Below are 16,489 nucleotides of genomic sequence, written 5' to 3'. Positions count from 1 at the left end.
GAAAAACATTTTTTGTTTCGAGATTCGTGCGAGAGCGAAAATTTTGTGTAAAAAAAATTATTAGTAAACAGTTTTATTTCAAAATGAGTGAGCCGAGTTATTTTCAAATCGTGTAAAACAGACCATGTAAAACTTGAGTTGGGTTTACATTTAGAGGTAATGTAGTTTACTACCGAAAAAAGTTTATTTTGATATAACCAGCCGTGTTTCGTGCCTCTTACGTTGGACGCATTAGAAGTTACAGGCTTAGCCAGTCCTGGCCACCACCCACCCCCCAACACAATCAAACACATACATACATGAATGTATTATTAGACAAACACTTGCAGAGCTGCATGGTGTCGGTTGTAATACTTTCTTGTAGGTATGTAATTGCTGCTACTTTGACTCCTGGGTACACGTCGACTTGTGAATGGTGGAAAGCACTAAAGAAGCGAAAGGCAACTTTTTCGTTTTGTTGTTTTTATTTTTCCCCCATTTTTGGGTAATCGATACTGCAAAGGTTAAAAACTTGAAATTGGCTGCTGGCGTGTGTCGACCACTGCTGATTGCGGCCGCTTTTGAACCTGCGCCACCCGCCTGTCGCTTGCCACCATTTGTCTTATTGGCTATTCCAAATGTATTTTTTAACTTTTCAACCCATTCGCTTGATTATGAAACTCAAATCATAGATTCCGTTGTGTACTTTCCTTTGTATTTAATAAATATTTAACCTCACTTTCTGGTTATGGAATACCTTGGCAGTGTGCTTTACTTACAAGTAGTTTTATTTTTAAAGGATACACAAGGATATGTGCATGTTCGTTGCGATGCTTGTGTGCATGTGTACATATGTTTATGTATTTGTGTATTATTTTCCCGACGTACCTATGTATATACATACACTTTTATCACTCACTTGAAATTTGCTACCGCACTTTATTTTTTTCTATATATCTAACATATTTTAAAATCACTGTTTATAGTATTTCCATATTTTCAATGTAGAAAAACCCCTCTAGTCTTAATTTTCATTTATTTTTAACTTATTGTAATTTCCATATACAGCGCAAAGGATAATTTTTTGCAGTAAATACGCGCGTCGCATATACGACTTTTGCCGATGTGGCGACTTTTCACGTAACTTTCTAACTGAATTTTCCTTCAGTTGCAGAGACTTTTATTGCTGTTCAATGCTCGGGTTCGTCGCTCGTTTGTTCATTCGCTGGTAAAATTCAGTTCTCTCAGTCGCGTCTTTTGCCCAGCTGTCATTCTGTGTCTGCTGAGTGATTTTCTACCGGCACGATACTCTCCATCTAACGGTTGCTAGTTGTTTGCTTACTGCCTTTCACCACCACCCAACCAACCCACTGTATTTGCAGCAACCATTCATCAATATCAGCTGCTACAGCGCGCTTTCGTGCATGTGACTAAGGTTGGGTGTGTGTGTTTATGTTGTCTATGTTGATGTCCTTTTTCGTTTGTGTTTTGTTTGCGAGAGACTGAACGGCGTCGTCGCTGTTTTCGTCGAAGGCTCCGAGACGCCATTGTTGTTGTTAGCTGAGAGTTGTTGATGTTCTTTTTTCTATTTAGTTAGTTAGACATGTTTTGAAAGAATAAAGTAGGGGATTGATGGAGGTTGGAAAAAATATTAAATTAAATTAAACTCAAATAAATTAAATCAAAAATAAAACAAAGTAAAATAAAATAAATAAAAATAATATGAAATACAAAAAAAAAATTTAAAATAAATAATATTCTTTCCGCTGCAAATATTTTATTTATCGCTGCTGCGGTTCAACGATATAATCATAAACTCTTCACTGATGTGAGACGAGAAAAGTTACACACAGCCATTTGTGGATATGTAGAATATGCATATACATATGTATGTATGCACATATATGAAACGTACATACATATGCACACATGTATGCCTATTCATATTTACACTATTTTTGAATCTCTGCGATCAAAAGTTCTCCGTTTCGCCCATCTTGTTTTTTCAGTTCATACAAATATTTATGTAATATTAAGTTGAACAAAACCCAGCAGTAAATTTGGTAATGAATGTATACATAACTCCTTTTAATGCAGTCTTGAAACACATTTTTTCGTTCCTGCAGTGCTGACAGCCCTTGGCCGGATGCTTATCCAAGTTGTTCGGTTAACGTAGACCTGACAAAGAAAGATTTTATTTCATCCTCTGCAACATAAATAAATATTTTGCTCTTCAAACACATGCCGACACATTTTCTGTGTACACGCAGCAAAAAACTTTATACTTCCATGGTAACCAATTTTACCCCACTCAAATTTTGTTGCGCTCATTTTATTTCCGCTATTTGCAATTTACACTCGCTGATCATTCTTGTCGCAAAAACAAACAAAAAAAACTCTTACCACAGCTGAGATTGACTCGTTGACTTAATATCGAATTCGCACGTTAGCTTTGTTGTTCTTCAAATATGTACATATGTACACAATGGCTTTTGATAAACTTTTGGTTGTTTCCTTGTTTAGCAAAATACAAATAATCTGGCATTGTCGTTTGCCTGAAGGTTTTGAGCATTACACAAATTTATAAGTAAAGTCTCATCAGTTGATTGCTAACATTCGGCAATATGCAAATTAATGTCAAAAATCTATAAAATTAATTATTTTGAAATAGGATACTTTAAATATATTATTATATTATGTATTTAAATATACTATTTTCACCGATTTTGTCTTATAAAAATTAAAATTAAATGGAATGGAGAATATATCAGCGAGCGTTTTCTAAAGACATGTATTTTACTTCTTGTCGTTGTTGCACCAGCAGAAAACATTTCCCCCTAAATTTTTGGTGAATGCTGTTCAAGTACAAATTAACAATCCCAAAAGTGTGCATCTCTTTCATTAACAGGTTTTCTAAATTCTGTCTGCCGTTCTGAAAGCACCCTGTCATATTAAAACACAGAGACAAATATAGTTACTATTTTCAATTTCATATTGGTCCAATAGTTTGATTTTTATATGTATTTTAAATTTATAAACACGTTCAAATAATTACTATCGTTCTCGTAACCACATAAAAATTAATAAATAAATTTCAGCAAAACATATTATAATTGACACACACATTTTTGTTAGGTATATTGGAATGAAATGCTTTTTTGTTCTTTTTTCGTATGAAATCTGAGAGCGCTTTTCTGATTGTAGCATTATTTACTTATATGACAAATAGCAAATAGTTGTTATATATTTTAGAGCCCATCCTGTGACTCACCAACTGTCTGCTACCTTTTTTATTGTGGTTTCTCGAGCTGAAATCTACATATCTATGTACATACAGTCAAAAAGGAAGTTTACATATGCAAAGAATATGAAGAAATCAATAAGCAGCAATGCGTACACTTATATTATTTAAAGGCCTTTGCAGAATAATAAAATATTTTGTTTTTTTAATTTTTATGAGGAGGTAAATGTTTCATACACATTCGCACCGAATACTTTGCTTTTCTCATCGACTACAAAGAATGTGATTAGCGATGTGGCCAAATTTTGTGGTCGCGTCGACTCATCGAATCCTTTCGAAGTTAAACCGCTTACAATCGGTATAATTTTGGCCAATGCCATTTCTACGCCATTTATATTGAGTATACTATGGGTTTTTCCTGCTGCATCATCGCCACCTTCATATTTTTGTGTGATTTTTGTACTTGATGCATGTTGTTGTGTCAGAGCTAATGTTTCTCCTAGACTCTCCGCAATAGCATCTACTGCTAAGGAAAATCCGCGGCAGATATTATTTGAACATACCGATGAGGCATCATCGCTTTCTAGCAGATCTAGTGTTTCACTATACATCTTCTCTAATAGCGGGCCAACTGTGTTGTATTCTGGCACTTGTGGTGGCATCAAGTATGTAGCCATTTTAGCATTTGGATCACCCACATCACTGTTGATGGCCATTTGTAACGTCCAGAAGAGTTGTTCGATATCTGCTAGGCAGAAACGTTTTGTCAATTCCAATGGTTTCATTATGATAAGCACTTTTGAACGTATAACGCGTACCAGCTCACTTAAGCCACCTTCATGGATAAAATGTCGTATAAGTGAGAGGTAATGTTCCTTTAGTCCTTCGGAAATTTGTTTCTTTTCCGTTGTGATATCTCGGTACAAATAGCCGCCGAGCAGATTTAGTTGCACACGCAATGCAATGACTAGCATTGAAGAGGCATAAATGAATGTCGTGAGGCGCGTGAATGCAACAATCTTCATTTCTTCCCACAATTCCAGTTTATTGGGAGGATTTTGACGGAGTTTTTCGAGCAGAACATCGGTGCTGCACTCGCGTATTATGGCTGCATATAGCTCGGCGCCCATTCCAATGATTACTTTATTACAGGTGCGTTCTGTCGATTCGAAATGCTGCAAACGCCGAGTCTTTTCAAAAAACTCGCGTGCTTGCCGCTCCTGGAATTCAATAAGTTTACGCTGAGCATATTTGATTGCTATGAAAGTGCCTCCAATTACAACCCCTGTTACTATGAATTTTCGACGATGGCTCCTAAAGAAGTCACGCAGGCGAGCGAACATATTCAGTTATTGCAGTCACTTCTAACTTGTTGAAGTGGTGTGGGAAAAGCGTCAATTGTTTGAAAGCTAAAATGAAAATTTTGATAAGCGTGTAATAAATGAAATTCGATAGTGTACAAAGTGCAAAGATGTGTCGCGTGTCAGCTATACTAAGTTCAGCAAACGATTGCACTTATTTGTTTTACTACATATAAGCGACTTAACTAGTGTACTTCTTATATTTACAACCGTTGCAGCCGATGCAACACTTACTTTTAGGTTTTGTCGAGTTGAAAAGTTTACAATTGTTTTGTTACCTCTTCGCTGTACTGCCCACACGTTTATCTCCTCATTAATAAAAATGTTTAATTATTCATATAGAATATTGATTTACAGTGATTTATTCAATTACTAGAAGCGATATCATGCGTATATGTATGTGCAAATATTATACTGGCATCACCTCGTTTTGTTAGTTATTTTATGATTCTTCACTTAATTTTAATAATAAGTCAATCCCTAAACTCAAATATTTGCTTTGCAACTGTAAAATATATTCAGCGACATTTAAGAGCGAAGTCCGCTTTGTATTTATTCAATAAGTTTCACAGAGAAGTGATGCCTTCAAAAAAAGTCACAGGTGTAAAAAAAACTATGACAAAACAATTAAAATTGACATTTCTGAAATTTTCTGTTTTTGTCAATTGAAGTGTAGGGTTGCATTCCAGAGTTAACCTTTATTATCACCTCACTTTTCTTTATTTATTGGTCATACCATTCCTACTGACGAAAACAATGGTTAACTTTTTTGACAACTCTAATTGCTATCAGGCCATCGCGTATCTTATTTATATATGAACGCTATAAATTAAAACAAGTTAGATAAAGTAATCATTAACTAACAAAGGAATTTTGCCTATTTTTTAAACTGAGGGCGTACAGCAAAAATGGCCCAACCGCGAGTGGAAACGGCAGTAGCTCCAGCGGAAGCTGACGAAAAACTAATTATAGTCACTGGGTTTGGACCATTTGTTGGACATGAAGATGTAAATGCCAGTTGGGAAGCTGTGCGTCTTTTGCCAGATGAGCTCATTTGGCATGGACACCACTACAAACTGGATAAGCGGGAAGTGCCAGTAGAGTATGACGCGGTGGACAAGGCAGTGGATGAAATTTGGGCACGTCAGCCAGATGTAGATTGTAACATATAGTATATATTATTTCCCTCACACAACTTTAGCTTTTATTATTTGTAATAGCTTGTCATACATTGTGGTGTTCACGGTAGTGCCAGTTGCATCCATGTAGAAAAGTTGGCATATAATCACAAATTTACGCGACCAGATTATACCAGACAGCATCTGCCGAAAGGTACGGCTTGCTTGGTGAATTGTAACGCTAATTTCAAAGATAATCAAGTTTTACATTGTGGCTTGGATGTGGATAAAATCGTTCAAGTTGTTGCTGAGTCATGTGAGTGTATACCAACAGCTACTGATGAAGCCGTAGAAAGTGTAGCCGCGGCAGACGCTGTGCCACTGACGGTCGCTAAAAGTTCTGATGATGTGGGCAATTACTTGTGCGGTTATATATATTTAAAATCTCTGGATAGAAACAGAAATCGAACATTGTTCATACATGTGCCGCCCATAAACTGTCCATTCTCTTCGGAGGAGACGAAAGAAGTTGTGTTGAGAATAATTGAAGAATGTGTGCGTCAAGTGAGAGAGAAAGGGAATAAATGCTTCTGAAGGTACATAAAACGTGCAACTATTTTAAAAAATATTAATTAAAAAAATAAACTTTTATATATATACGAACAATTTTTTATAATGAAACAAAAATATATTTTTGTATCTGGTTAAGCTTTTCCTATTAATCGTCACAGAAGTATTATTAAGTAAATATGTATGTGCATTTACGAATATACGATCAAGTGTTATTTAGCTAATAAAATATTAACTACCCCAATGCGACTGTTTTTGGTTTTTCTTTAGGTTGAATTATTTTGTTAAATAAGTTTAAAACCAATAATTAAAATTGGCCGCACTTAACCGTTGTACAGAAATATAAGTAAAAAGACTCAGCTGTTTGTCAAAAAATGCGCACAGCTGAGATCACCTGATTCCAAAACGAACTTTTATGTAACATGGTTGCATAAAAATGATTAAATTTCATAGAAATTTTATCAAAAAATCTAAAAAATTATGTAAAAATTCAGATATTTCTCAAAAAATCAAGTCGAAGGTATTATTTTCTATATGTTTATCGATATTCTATTGTTTTTAATGTTGCCATAAAAATTCTAATTTGGCATAGCAACACCGCCAACACGTTGAAGCGAAAAGACCAAGCACAATTGGCTGCCTGTCAACTCACACCAAGAGTGCCTGTAAAAAATTTGAAGAAGAAGAGTGTTTCTACATGCATTTTTGTACAGTGCACTTAATTTTGCCTTTTTCACTGCCGCTCCAGCGAACGCTAATTTCAATCCAAGTAATGATATTCCGTCGTAGCAAATTTGGCAATCTGATCGGTGGTTGTTGGCAAAATAAAAATCAGCTGTTTAACAATTGGCATTTGATTGTTAGGCGCGAAGTTGAAGTTTGTTTAAAACGCCAGAAAGCGAAAAACTACTAAGTAATAATACGTTCACATATAAAGAGATGGCCTACTTTTTCGTACGTAACTCTTAATCCGTAATTAAAAAGCCAGATTACCCATCAAAAAATTTCTCCCCATAAATCTGAGATATAATAATCCTAGATTATAACCACACTTTTTTAAATACAACCCCGTGTTTTCAATAATTATTTGTTCGAAGGTAATGAGCAACCTCAAAGTAAAAACTAAATAATATAGGCACCGGCAAAGAAAACAGGTTTGGAGACTTAATTCTAATAAAATTTTGGTTAGATATTATTAGTTAACCATGATATATACATAGTTGGTGCGTACACCCTTTTTGGGTGTTTGACCGAGCTCATCCTCCTATTTGTGGCATGCGTCTTGATGTTGTTCCACAAATGCATATTACAAAAAAAAAAAAAACGCTTTGGCCTGTTATTGCTTATTACAAAATGTAATATCGAGTCTCGCATGCGTATTGCTGCCATAATTTTTCGCAACTTCAGTAAACGTCGCTTACAGATTCCCGCCAACTGTTTATTATTAGCAGACGATTGCGCAATTAAATTAACTATTCCTTCCCTTTGTCGTTTCTTCATTTCGTTAATATTAATTAAACAAGCCAAAAACTGCAAAATATTCCCCCCAAGCGATTTCTATGTATTAAGACCTTGCTGCATATGTGAACGTACTTTAAGTTATTTTTACTGTCAAAAATTTTTACTTCAAGAATATTTTCTTGCAGTGCATGAAATGAAGTTAATTCGTACACATAAAACTTGTACATGTAGGCGCATTGTAAGTTGTTTGCTTTAAATGGCTAACGTGAGCTGGCAGCACTGGAGCGAAACGGACTAGCTTGGCCGCACTGGTTTTGGGTTTTTGTTTTTACCTGATTCTTTACATGTTTAGTGAAAATAATATAATTTAGTATTATACTTCTTCTCATAGCGAAAGTTTCAAAATATTTTTCTGCGTTAAACGATATGACTCGACACGCGCGTAATTGCACAGCTGGAGCTGTATATACCTACAATGAAAAGAGGCGCGATGCTGCCGAATCAGGCTATGGCACCAAAGCACAACGTCTGGGAAAAGATTCGGTGAAATCCTTCGACTGCTGTTCTTTAACCTTACAACCATGCCGCAATCCGGTAGTAACTAAAGAGGGTTACCTTTTCGATAAGGAAGCTATATTGCAATATGTAATCACAAAAAAGAATGAGTATAGCCGCAAACTGAAGGAATTTGAACGTCTGCGTCGTCTCGAGGAGACAGAAAACGCACAGGAACTAAACCTTAAACAACAAAAATGCATTGAGAAGTTTGTAAATGCTGGTAAACCGGTCAACGAGAGCGCATCTAGCTCAAAGGCTGCTGCTGTAGTGGCTGTTAATCCTAGTACGTCTGCGGCCGCTATTGCCGCCGCTGGAGGCTCTATCTCCAACATGACTAATGGCAATGAAACGAAATTGCCCAGTTTTTGGGTGCCTTCTGAATGTCCGAATGCTGGCGCAGCCAAAGCTAAAAAACCTGATTCCACTATTTATTGCCCAGTCTCCGGAAGGCCGCTAAAAGTGAAAGATTTGATTGATGTAAAGTTTACGCTACTCAAAGATGGCGACAACAGTCGTTCTCTAATAGCAAAAGAGGCGCGTTATATGTGTCCCGTAACGCACGATGTGCTCAGCAATGCAGTGCCTTGTGCAGTGCTACGGCCAACGTGAGTTTATATTATAAGTTTTTCGCCAATTTCGTTTTATGTACTTGAATATTTTTCTTTACAGCGGCGATGTGGTCACCATGGAGTGTGTGGAGAAATTAATAAGGAAAGATATGATACATCCATTGACAAATCAGAAACTGTCTGAGAAGGATATTATACCTCTGCAAAGGGTACGTTTGTAGATAATGTTTACAAAAATTGATGTATTTTTTGTAATTTCACTGTTGTTGGTTTTTACAGGGCGGCACTGGCTATGCTACAACAAATGACAATTTAGATGCCAAAGAGAAACGCCCAATGCTGCAGGTCTAGAGGTGTTTTATTATGACTAAGTGTATAAAAGATACATATATGCACATAAAAATACATTTCTAGTTTAAATACATACATCTATATGTATATTAATAATATAGAAAAAAAAAATACAATATTAGTGTTAAGTACTGAACGGCCGAGCATCAGTTTTAGCTGAAGCTGAACGCAACATTTTAAAGCGTCTATGTAAAGCAAAATAAAAAAAAAAAGATTCAGAAGTCTCAATTACACTAATTTCACTTATGTTTGTAATAATTAAAAAAGTAAAAAAAATTATTTTATATGTGCACTACCAGTAATTATTTAATACTCTTTGCTGAGTAATTTTATATTGCAATGTAAAATATTAGCTTATCGAGGCTTTCAAACTGCTAGCGGCAGCGTCTGTCGTTGTAGAAACCAGCGTGCAGTGCTGAACAATTACTCACTAGCCACTAACCACGTTTTGTATTCACAAAAAGATTACAAAAATTAAAAGTTTATACAACATTTGAAACAAAAAAAGTTCGACTGCTTTTTGACCGAAGCCGAAGCGACATCGAAATGAAATTTTATGTCTGAAGTCGAAGTTCGGTCGTTCTCTAGTTTAAGTATTGAATTCGAATGTTTTTAGTTCAATAAAATGACTTAAATAAAGAACTTAAGTAAAAGTTCGTGTTAAAAATGTTTGTTTTCTAGACAACACACAGTTTGGCTAAGGGTGTGAGCAGAGTGAGCGCTGATGCCGAGCGGAGCCGAGCCGAGCTTATAGACGCTTATTTTCATGCGAGAAGAAAATTTGTAAATAACACAGTGAATGCGAGAATCAGCGCTGAAATTCTGTTTATTCCATGTGTTTTGCTATTATGTCATTTAATTTTGTTGTTCATTTGTGTTTATAAAATTGCTGTTCACGGTAACGGATTCATCTGATGACGAGCATTTTGCTTCTCCTAGTGTGATTAATGCAATTATTAACACAAAAGAGTTTGGAAAACATCCAATTACACTAAAAAGGAATGAATTTGGTGAATTTCATCATTTATATTATATAATGATTTAAGAAAATATCCAGCTAAATTTCAACAATATACCCGAATGAAAATTGAAACATTTGATTACATTCTGGACAAGATAGGTGTGAAACTAAACAAAAACTGGAAAAATTTTATTAAGGTGCCAATAACTTCTTGCGAAAGATTGATAGTGACTCTGAGGTAAAAAACACAACTGCACTCTAAAAAGTAAACATCAACAATGCAAAAAAGCGCGCAAAACGCTTTGAAACTGTTTTCTCGCACTCATCGGTTTTGCTCTCTGGTCTTGTCGGCGTTCACTGTGTTATACACAAGCTTATTTGTATTGACTTGTATGTAATCAGTTTTATCGCACTGACAATCTCGGCTCGGCTTTCACCGCTCACTCTGGTCGCACCCTAAAGCAAATTATAGTTAATTTAAAATATATTTTGTGGAACCTGAGTATAGTAAATTTTTTTGAAAACAAATTAAACTTAAATTGTAAGGCACTTAAATAAGAATTCGTATTAAAAATTTTTGTTTTCTAGATAAATATTCACACTTGCTTTGAGTTTGCCTTATCTTTATAAACAACCTTCACCGGAATTTGTTCTATTCAACCAAGTCTATAAGTTCACTGCCTGTTATCGGAAATGCAGCTTATCGGTCAAACAAAATCGAAGATAACAGCATCCAGCATTGATAGTTTAAATGGCAACGAACTATATTGAAACTAGTAAAGCAACTACAGCCTCAAAACTTGATTGCGACCTTCAATTCTCCTAAATATAAGTGCTCCGAAATATCCAGAGACATTAGAAAGCAGCCACCACGAGTGTGAGATACTCATTTAATTGAAGACGTTATTTTCTAGCTTTTAAATATGTATACAAACTTTGGAAAAACTATATTTCTTTTCCTGTTCATCAAACATATTCGTGCTGAGTCCTTCAAGGAGTGCAAACATGCGATCGATGGTACTTTTGTGGCTATTGAAAATAATTGTTTAGCCTACATTTACTGCATGGGTGATAACTCATTCACTGACTTATGCCCGGCTGGCACTTATTTCGACCAACAACAACAGCAATGTACCGACGATACTTCCTTCAAGTGTTCAAACTATACAGCAGCTATCATTGGCGTAGTGGAGCAACAGAGCGAATCTGCACAGCAGCAGTCTACGATATTAGCAACGCTACAGCACAACACGGCAAATACGCTTAGTAGTGTCCTAACAACAGAAGCAACCGATGCATTAAGCAGTGAGACGCGGCCAAACATCATGCCGCAGCGGCCACACTGCAAGCCCACTGTAGATGAGTACTTCCCCCACCGACTACGTTGTGAATACTATTATAGATGTGCGCGTGGTTATTTGAGTATTTTGCGCTGCAACTTTGGGTATGGCTGGGACTTTTTGCGAGAGAAGTGCTTGCCTCTAAAGGAGGCACAGTGCTATAGGGTCGCTGAGACGCTTGTTTTTAAGTTTTAAATAGTTTTTTTTTGTAAATTGTGGTTTGAGTGTTTTGCTTAATTTTTAAATACGCGCGTGTGTGTATGTGTAGTTCTTTTTCATTTTGCTCGAAAGTATGAAAATCATTTCATCAGCTCTCTTAAATGCTCACATAAAAAGAAAATCGAGAAATTGGATGAAGTGAAATTTTTGAATTTCACTCCCTTTTTTAACAATTTAATAATAAGAAACATTTTATTTTGAGATTTGGGAGTAACAAAAAAAGAAAGAAAAGAAATATTACTAGTTTACTTTTAAACCTATTTATTGTTAAAAGGTTTGAAAAACTAAAATTTTGTTTAAATATAAATAAAATAAAAAAGTACAATAAATAAAACCAGTTAAAAAATATTAAATACAATTATTTTTACAATAATAATTTTTTACTTTAACGCAAGTGGATAACAATATTTTGGTCTTTTTTGGGAGTACCAAATTTTTATCAAGCTAAACATAGTTGGCCGCCGTAGCCGAATGGGTTGGTGCGTGACTACCATTCGGAATTCACAGAGAGAACGTAGGTTCGAGTCTCGGTGAAACACCAAAATTAAGAAAAACATTTTTCTAATAGCGGTCGCCCCTCGGCAGGCAATGGCAAGCCTCCGAGTGTATTTCTGCCATGAAAAAGCTGCTCATAAAAATATCTGCCGTTCGGAGTCCGCTTGAAACTGTAGGTCCCTCCATTTGTGGAACAACATCAAGACGCACACCACAAATAGGAGGAGGAGCTGGGCCAAATACACAAAAAGGGTGTACGCGTCAATTATGTATATTGTATATAAACATAGTTGGACATAGGAAAAGCATGAATTTCACAGTTCAATCCAACCACATTTAAACATTGCCCTTGCTTGGGCTCTATTTGAGGTAGTTGAAAACGCAAGGAAACTGTAATCCATTCAATTCGTGCGATACGCTGATCAAATGTTTCAAAGATTCTTGATAGGCATGCCCTTCTTTTCTTGCGATTCCAACCCGTCGCTTTCAATACGTTGAAATATTCGTTTATCGTCCCATTGTTTAAGGCTACAGCAGCTCTTGGCCTTGGTATACGCGTACATATGTATGTGTTCTTCATGCAGGTTTAAAGCAATGAAAAAAAACTCCGCGCTCAAAAAGTGAAATGTTTTGCCTTCGCAATCTGGAGAAAGACTTGGCTTCTCTTGGTGTGTCCAACTGGCACCGGTTAGCACGAGAAAGAAATGACCGGCGCGCTTTGTAAAACTCGGCCGAATTCGCGTAAGCTGTTATCGCGCCAATCAAGTAGAAGAAGATTATGCCTGGTGGATTATATTAAAAATTAATGACAACAATGTTAAGTTTTCTTCGAGGGGTTTGCGTCTAATATTTCACTATCTTTCTCACTTTTTTATTAATTTTTATATATGTATGTGTAGATTTTTTAATAATTTCTCTTTTTTAATCAATTAATAAGGCCTCTTCTTTTCGCCAAGCGTTGAATGGTAGCGAATAGATGAAGCAACCGGTATAAATAAACATATATTGGCATCGCGGGAAAAGAGCTTCCTTAAATTACATGTGTTTGTAAGATAGTGAGTTATACTAGTTTTATGAAGCATAACCCAAGGGGAATATATTAAAGGTGGTATCGGTAAATTAGCAAATGTTTCGTCAAGTGTATCGAAATTGTTCGTAAATTTATCAAAAATGAATCGAAATCACCGTTGAAATTCATGGAATCGGAGTTGAATATCTATTAAACATCAATTTATCGCATTTTAACTCATCACTTGGGCTTACGAAAGGTCTGTGCACTTTTCATTCCGCACAAGTTAACTGAGGACCAAAAATTGCTCAGAATTCAATATTCGAAAGACCTCATTAAAGAAGCGAGAAAAGACGAGAACTTCCTTTACAGCATGGTGTTTCCAACATGAACCTGAAATTAAGCGTCAAAGTGCCGAACAAAAGGCCCCTGATGAGCCTCCACCCAAAAAATCGTTTTTGGAGAAGTCAAAATTCAAGTCGATGCTCATTTGTTTTTACGATTCCAATGGAATTGTTCAAAAGGAGTTCGTGCCAACGGGTCAAAACGTCAATTCAATTTTCTATTTTGGCGTTTTGAAGCGTTTGTTGCATCGCATTCGTCGAATTCACCCTGAAAACCGCGAAGAAAGAAGCTGGCGCTTATTGCATAACAATACACCATCTCATCGATCCACTCTTGTGACTGATTTTTTGACTAGAAATCGCATTTTAACGATTAATCACTCATCGCATTCGCCTGATATGGCTACCTGTGACTTCTATCTATTCGGAAAATTGCATTTGGCCATGAAAGGAAAACGTTTTGCGTGCGTAGAGGCCATCCAAAAGCTTGTACCGACATCCTGTAGAACATTCCGGTCAATGGCCTAAAACACTCTTTCGCAAAGGTTTTAGATCGCGCAAAACAGTGTATCGAGGCCAGAGGGACCAATTTTGAATAAATAAACTCGAAGTTATCAGAACAAAGCTCCAGTCATTTCTATTTTAGCTCAGTCCTGTTTATTTTGATAATATGTTGTAAATTCTTTCTTCATTTAATTTTTTGCTTATGTTCGAGTTTTATATATGTAGGTGGCAACCATTTAAACACTTTTGCAATAATTCTTTCTCGAACACTCTTCGTTTGGTACCCATTATGCAATATTTCATTTAATAAAGGGTTTGAATCGGCTGGTGGGGGAAAATGATCTTTGGACCTTGCCCTTCCACTAGAAACCGGTCCCAGTTCGGTGGCAACAGCGGTGCAGTCAACATCGCTCCGCGCGTGAAAGCAGTTTTAAAAGTGTGTTAGGATTTTGTAGGACCTCGTCAACAATTGGACCCTTCATCACGACAATGCGCCAGAGGAAGGCGGTGTCCTCTGCACCTCTGCATTGGTCAAGATGGGGGTTCCGGGTTTAGCTGCTCTAGTAGCTCCACCTAATATGAAACCGTCCTGTATCCTACTTTATACTGTATACATATTTATGTACTTATATTTCTATGTAGATTACATATGCATACATACGTAAGTTCGAATATAAGCTCAATATGTGATGTAGTTTTTGCGCAATTATTATTCCGCATTTTTGACTTATCAAAGTTCCAATTGAGAGAGAAGGCAACATAAATAGCGAAGGAAGTAGACCAATGGTTTGATGCATGACCTCCATTCGTTTGGTTGCGGATTCTAGGCCCACAGTGAAGTGTTTTTTTTTGTAATAGCGGTCGCCACTCGGTAGGTAATGGCTCCGGCCTCCGAGCGTATTTCTGTCATGAAAAAGGTTCTCATAGGTACCATCTTTCGTTCGGAGGTACATCAAACTTTAGGTTACTTTAGTTGTAGAACAATCAAGACCCACATCTTAAATTCGGCGGACAGTTCTGTCAAACATTTGATGCGCCAATTACGCCTATATTACCTGGTTCGAATAATAATTCCCGCATCTTAACAACAATACTGTGTTTCCACTGCAGCGGGGGCGTTCACAATTTTCATCTTTGCGGTACTTGCATTGCCAGCGCTGTGGCCTATACAGTAGATGGAATGCTTCCGCTCAAATCTCTTTCGCTAGTCGTCTCACATAGGAGCACTTTTATCTGCTTTGTTAATTCTTTGGATGTTGACATTTTATTTAATGAGCAAATTTGTTAGATGTGAAATGTTTGAGTGAATTATTGTACTTACACAAATATTTATATGTATATATGCCCATTTATATGTACTTAGTTGTCGTATTTGCACTTATTTGCATGAAAATAATTTAAGTGTAGCATTAAGTGTGTATACCATATATGTATAAGTAAATATCAATTGAAATGTAGTTTATAAGAAAGGGGTGAAATGTAAGAGCTTGCTTTATGGGGTTAGGGGTAGTCAGAGGCCCGAAAAAATGATGACTTTCAATAATTTTTTTTGCTATTCGATTGCTTTATTTTACAAAAAAAAAACATAGCATTAATACATCACGTTTCGACTAGACTTTAGTAAAATTAAAAAAAAATAATAATAATAATTGTAAAAGTTATCGCTGTTTGTGTGGAGCCCGTTTGTCCAGAAGTCCTTAGCTGTGATCATCACAAGTCCTTGGAGATTCATCTAAAATCAATCGGACAAGAATTAGTTGTATTAATAGATAATCTTGTGCCTGATCGAAGTTTTCTCTTTTTTTTCAAAATTAAAAATATAGCGGTCTCAGGAATTATTTTTCAGATTTTCGAGAAAAAACCGACAATTAATTGTTTAAAAAAATCGAAATTTTTGAACACAAAAAAACCCTCGATCAGGCGCGAGTTTTTTATGTTTTCAAAAGCATATAATGCTTATTGAATTCTACCAAGCGGTTTTTAAGTTACAGTGATCATCAGTTCAAAAAACATAGTTTTGAGGAAAACGTATTTAAAGATTTGCTATCGATTGCCGATTTGCCCGATCACCCTTTGTTAATTGTTGAATAACTTGAGAAGTATTTGTTGGATTCACTTCAAATTTTCACACAATCTTTTTAAGAAAATACTTTAAGAAAATGCAAAAAATAAATCCAACTTTTTGAAAATTCTGAAATTCCCTAACCCTTTATATATCAATGACAAGGCTGAAGAATAAAAAAGTCGTTTCATTTAAATGTTAGTATGAATATCAGCCGAATCGGTTTAATCCTTAAGCCCGCATGGTTTTTTGTTTTCGTTTTACTACAATTTACAAATTTCCAATTTACTACCACTCTCATAGGCTAGCAAAGACAGAGCTCCATTTCTGTCATACAAATTTCATAT

At 35.9% G+C, this 16,489-nt stretch overlaps 5 protein-coding genes across 7 annotated transcripts in view; 3 read left to right on the top strand and 2 right to left on the bottom strand.

Moving 5' to 3' along the window:
* Positions 1–2,860, bottom strand: part of LOC128860540 (glycoprotein 3-alpha-L-fucosyltransferase A) — a 28,508-nt gene extending 25,648 nt beyond the window's left edge. Inside the window, exon 1 of one of the 2 annotated variants that reach the window (XM_054098127.1) lies at positions 759–2,860. The gene's annotated coding sequence lies outside the window, so the exon portion shown is untranslated. The remainder of the gene's footprint in view (positions 1–758) is intronic. The other variant, XM_054098128.1, reaches the window with a different exon arrangement.
* An 88-nt stretch (positions 2,861–2,948) lies between these two features.
* LOC128860541 (peroxisomal biogenesis factor 3) lies at positions 2,949–5,201 on the bottom strand. 2 transcript variants are annotated; one of them, XM_054098129.1, is made up of 2 exons: positions 4,816–5,201; positions 2,949–4,629 (listed from the first exon to the last, which is right to left on the bottom strand). In XM_054098129.1, the coding sequence occupies exon 2, from the start codon at positions 4,561–4,563 to the stop codon at positions 3,433–3,435; it is 1,131 nt and encodes a 376-aa protein (XP_053954104.1). In that variant the 5' UTR covers positions 4,564–4,629; positions 4,816–5,201; the 3' UTR covers positions 2,949–3,432. The 2 variants fall into 2 exon arrangements, with proteins under 2 accessions (XP_053954104.1, XP_053954105.1); XM_054098130.1 differs by having other exon boundaries at positions 4,860–5,201.
* Positions 5,202–5,346: 145 nt separating this feature from the next.
* Positions 5,347–6,521, top strand: LOC128860542 (pyroglutamyl-peptidase 1). Its single transcript, XM_054098131.1, has 2 exons — positions 5,347–5,735; positions 5,802–6,521. Exons 1-2 carry the CDS (start codon positions 5,490–5,492, stop codon positions 6,291–6,293), a joined length of 738 nt encoding a protein of 245 aa, XP_053954106.1. The 5' UTR covers positions 5,347–5,489; the 3' UTR covers positions 6,294–6,521.
* Positions 6,522–8,038: 1,517 nt separating this feature from the next.
* On the top strand, positions 8,039–9,361 carry LOC128860537 (nitric oxide synthase-interacting protein homolog). Its single transcript, XM_054098125.1, has 3 exons — positions 8,039–8,893; positions 8,958–9,066; positions 9,137–9,361. Exons 1-3 carry the CDS (start codon positions 8,157–8,159, stop codon positions 9,206–9,208), a joined length of 918 nt encoding a protein of 305 aa, XP_053954100.1. The 5' UTR covers positions 8,039–8,156; the 3' UTR covers positions 9,209–9,361.
* A 587-nt stretch (positions 9,362–9,948) lies between these two features.
* Positions 9,949–11,929, top strand: LOC128860538 (probable chitinase 10). The gene has a single exon (XM_054098126.1). The coding sequence runs from the start codon at positions 11,093–11,095 to the stop codon at positions 11,702–11,704; it is 612 nt and encodes a 203-aa protein (XP_053954101.1). The 5' UTR covers positions 9,949–11,092; the 3' UTR covers positions 11,705–11,929.
* Positions 11,930–16,489: the final 4,560 nt, after the last annotated feature.

Source organism: Anastrepha ludens, chromosome 4, assembly GCF_028408465.1.
Source record: "Anastrepha ludens isolate Willacy chromosome 4, idAnaLude1.1, whole genome shotgun sequence".
Classification (NCBI taxonomy): domain Eukaryota; kingdom Metazoa; phylum Arthropoda; class Insecta; order Diptera; family Tephritidae; genus Anastrepha; species Anastrepha ludens.
Note: the sequence above shows the minus strand (reverse complement) of the source record. Positions and strands in the feature narration are given on the sequence as shown.

Bases quoted from the DNA above. Each gene is read 5' to 3' on its own strand.
- LOC128860541 (XM_054098129.1), bottom strand. From the start codon at position 4,563: ATGTTCGCTCGCCTGCGTGACTTCTTTAGGAGCCATCGTCGAAAATTC.
- LOC128860542 (XM_054098131.1), top strand. From the start codon at position 5,490: ATGGCCCAACCGCGAGTGGAAACGGCAGTAGCTCCAGCGGAAGCTGAC. The intron at 5,736-5,801 runs GTAGATTGTAAC...TATTTGTAATAG, and splicing joins TTTGGGCACGTCAGCCAGAT to CTTGTCATACATTGTGGTGT.
- LOC128860537 (XM_054098125.1), top strand. From the start codon at position 8,157: ATGACTCGACACGCGCGTAATTGCACAGCTGGAGCTGTATATACCTAC. The intron at 8,894-8,957 runs GTGAGTTTATAT...TTTTCTTTACAG, and splicing joins TGTGCAGTGCTACGGCCAAC to CGGCGATGTGGTCACCATGG. The intron at 9,067-9,136 runs GTACGTTTGTAG...TGGTTTTTACAG, and splicing joins ATATTATACCTCTGCAAAGG to GGCGGCACTGGCTATGCTAC.
- LOC128860538 (XM_054098126.1), top strand. From the start codon at position 11,093: ATGTATACAAACTTTGGAAAAACTATATTTCTTTTCCTGTTCATCAAA.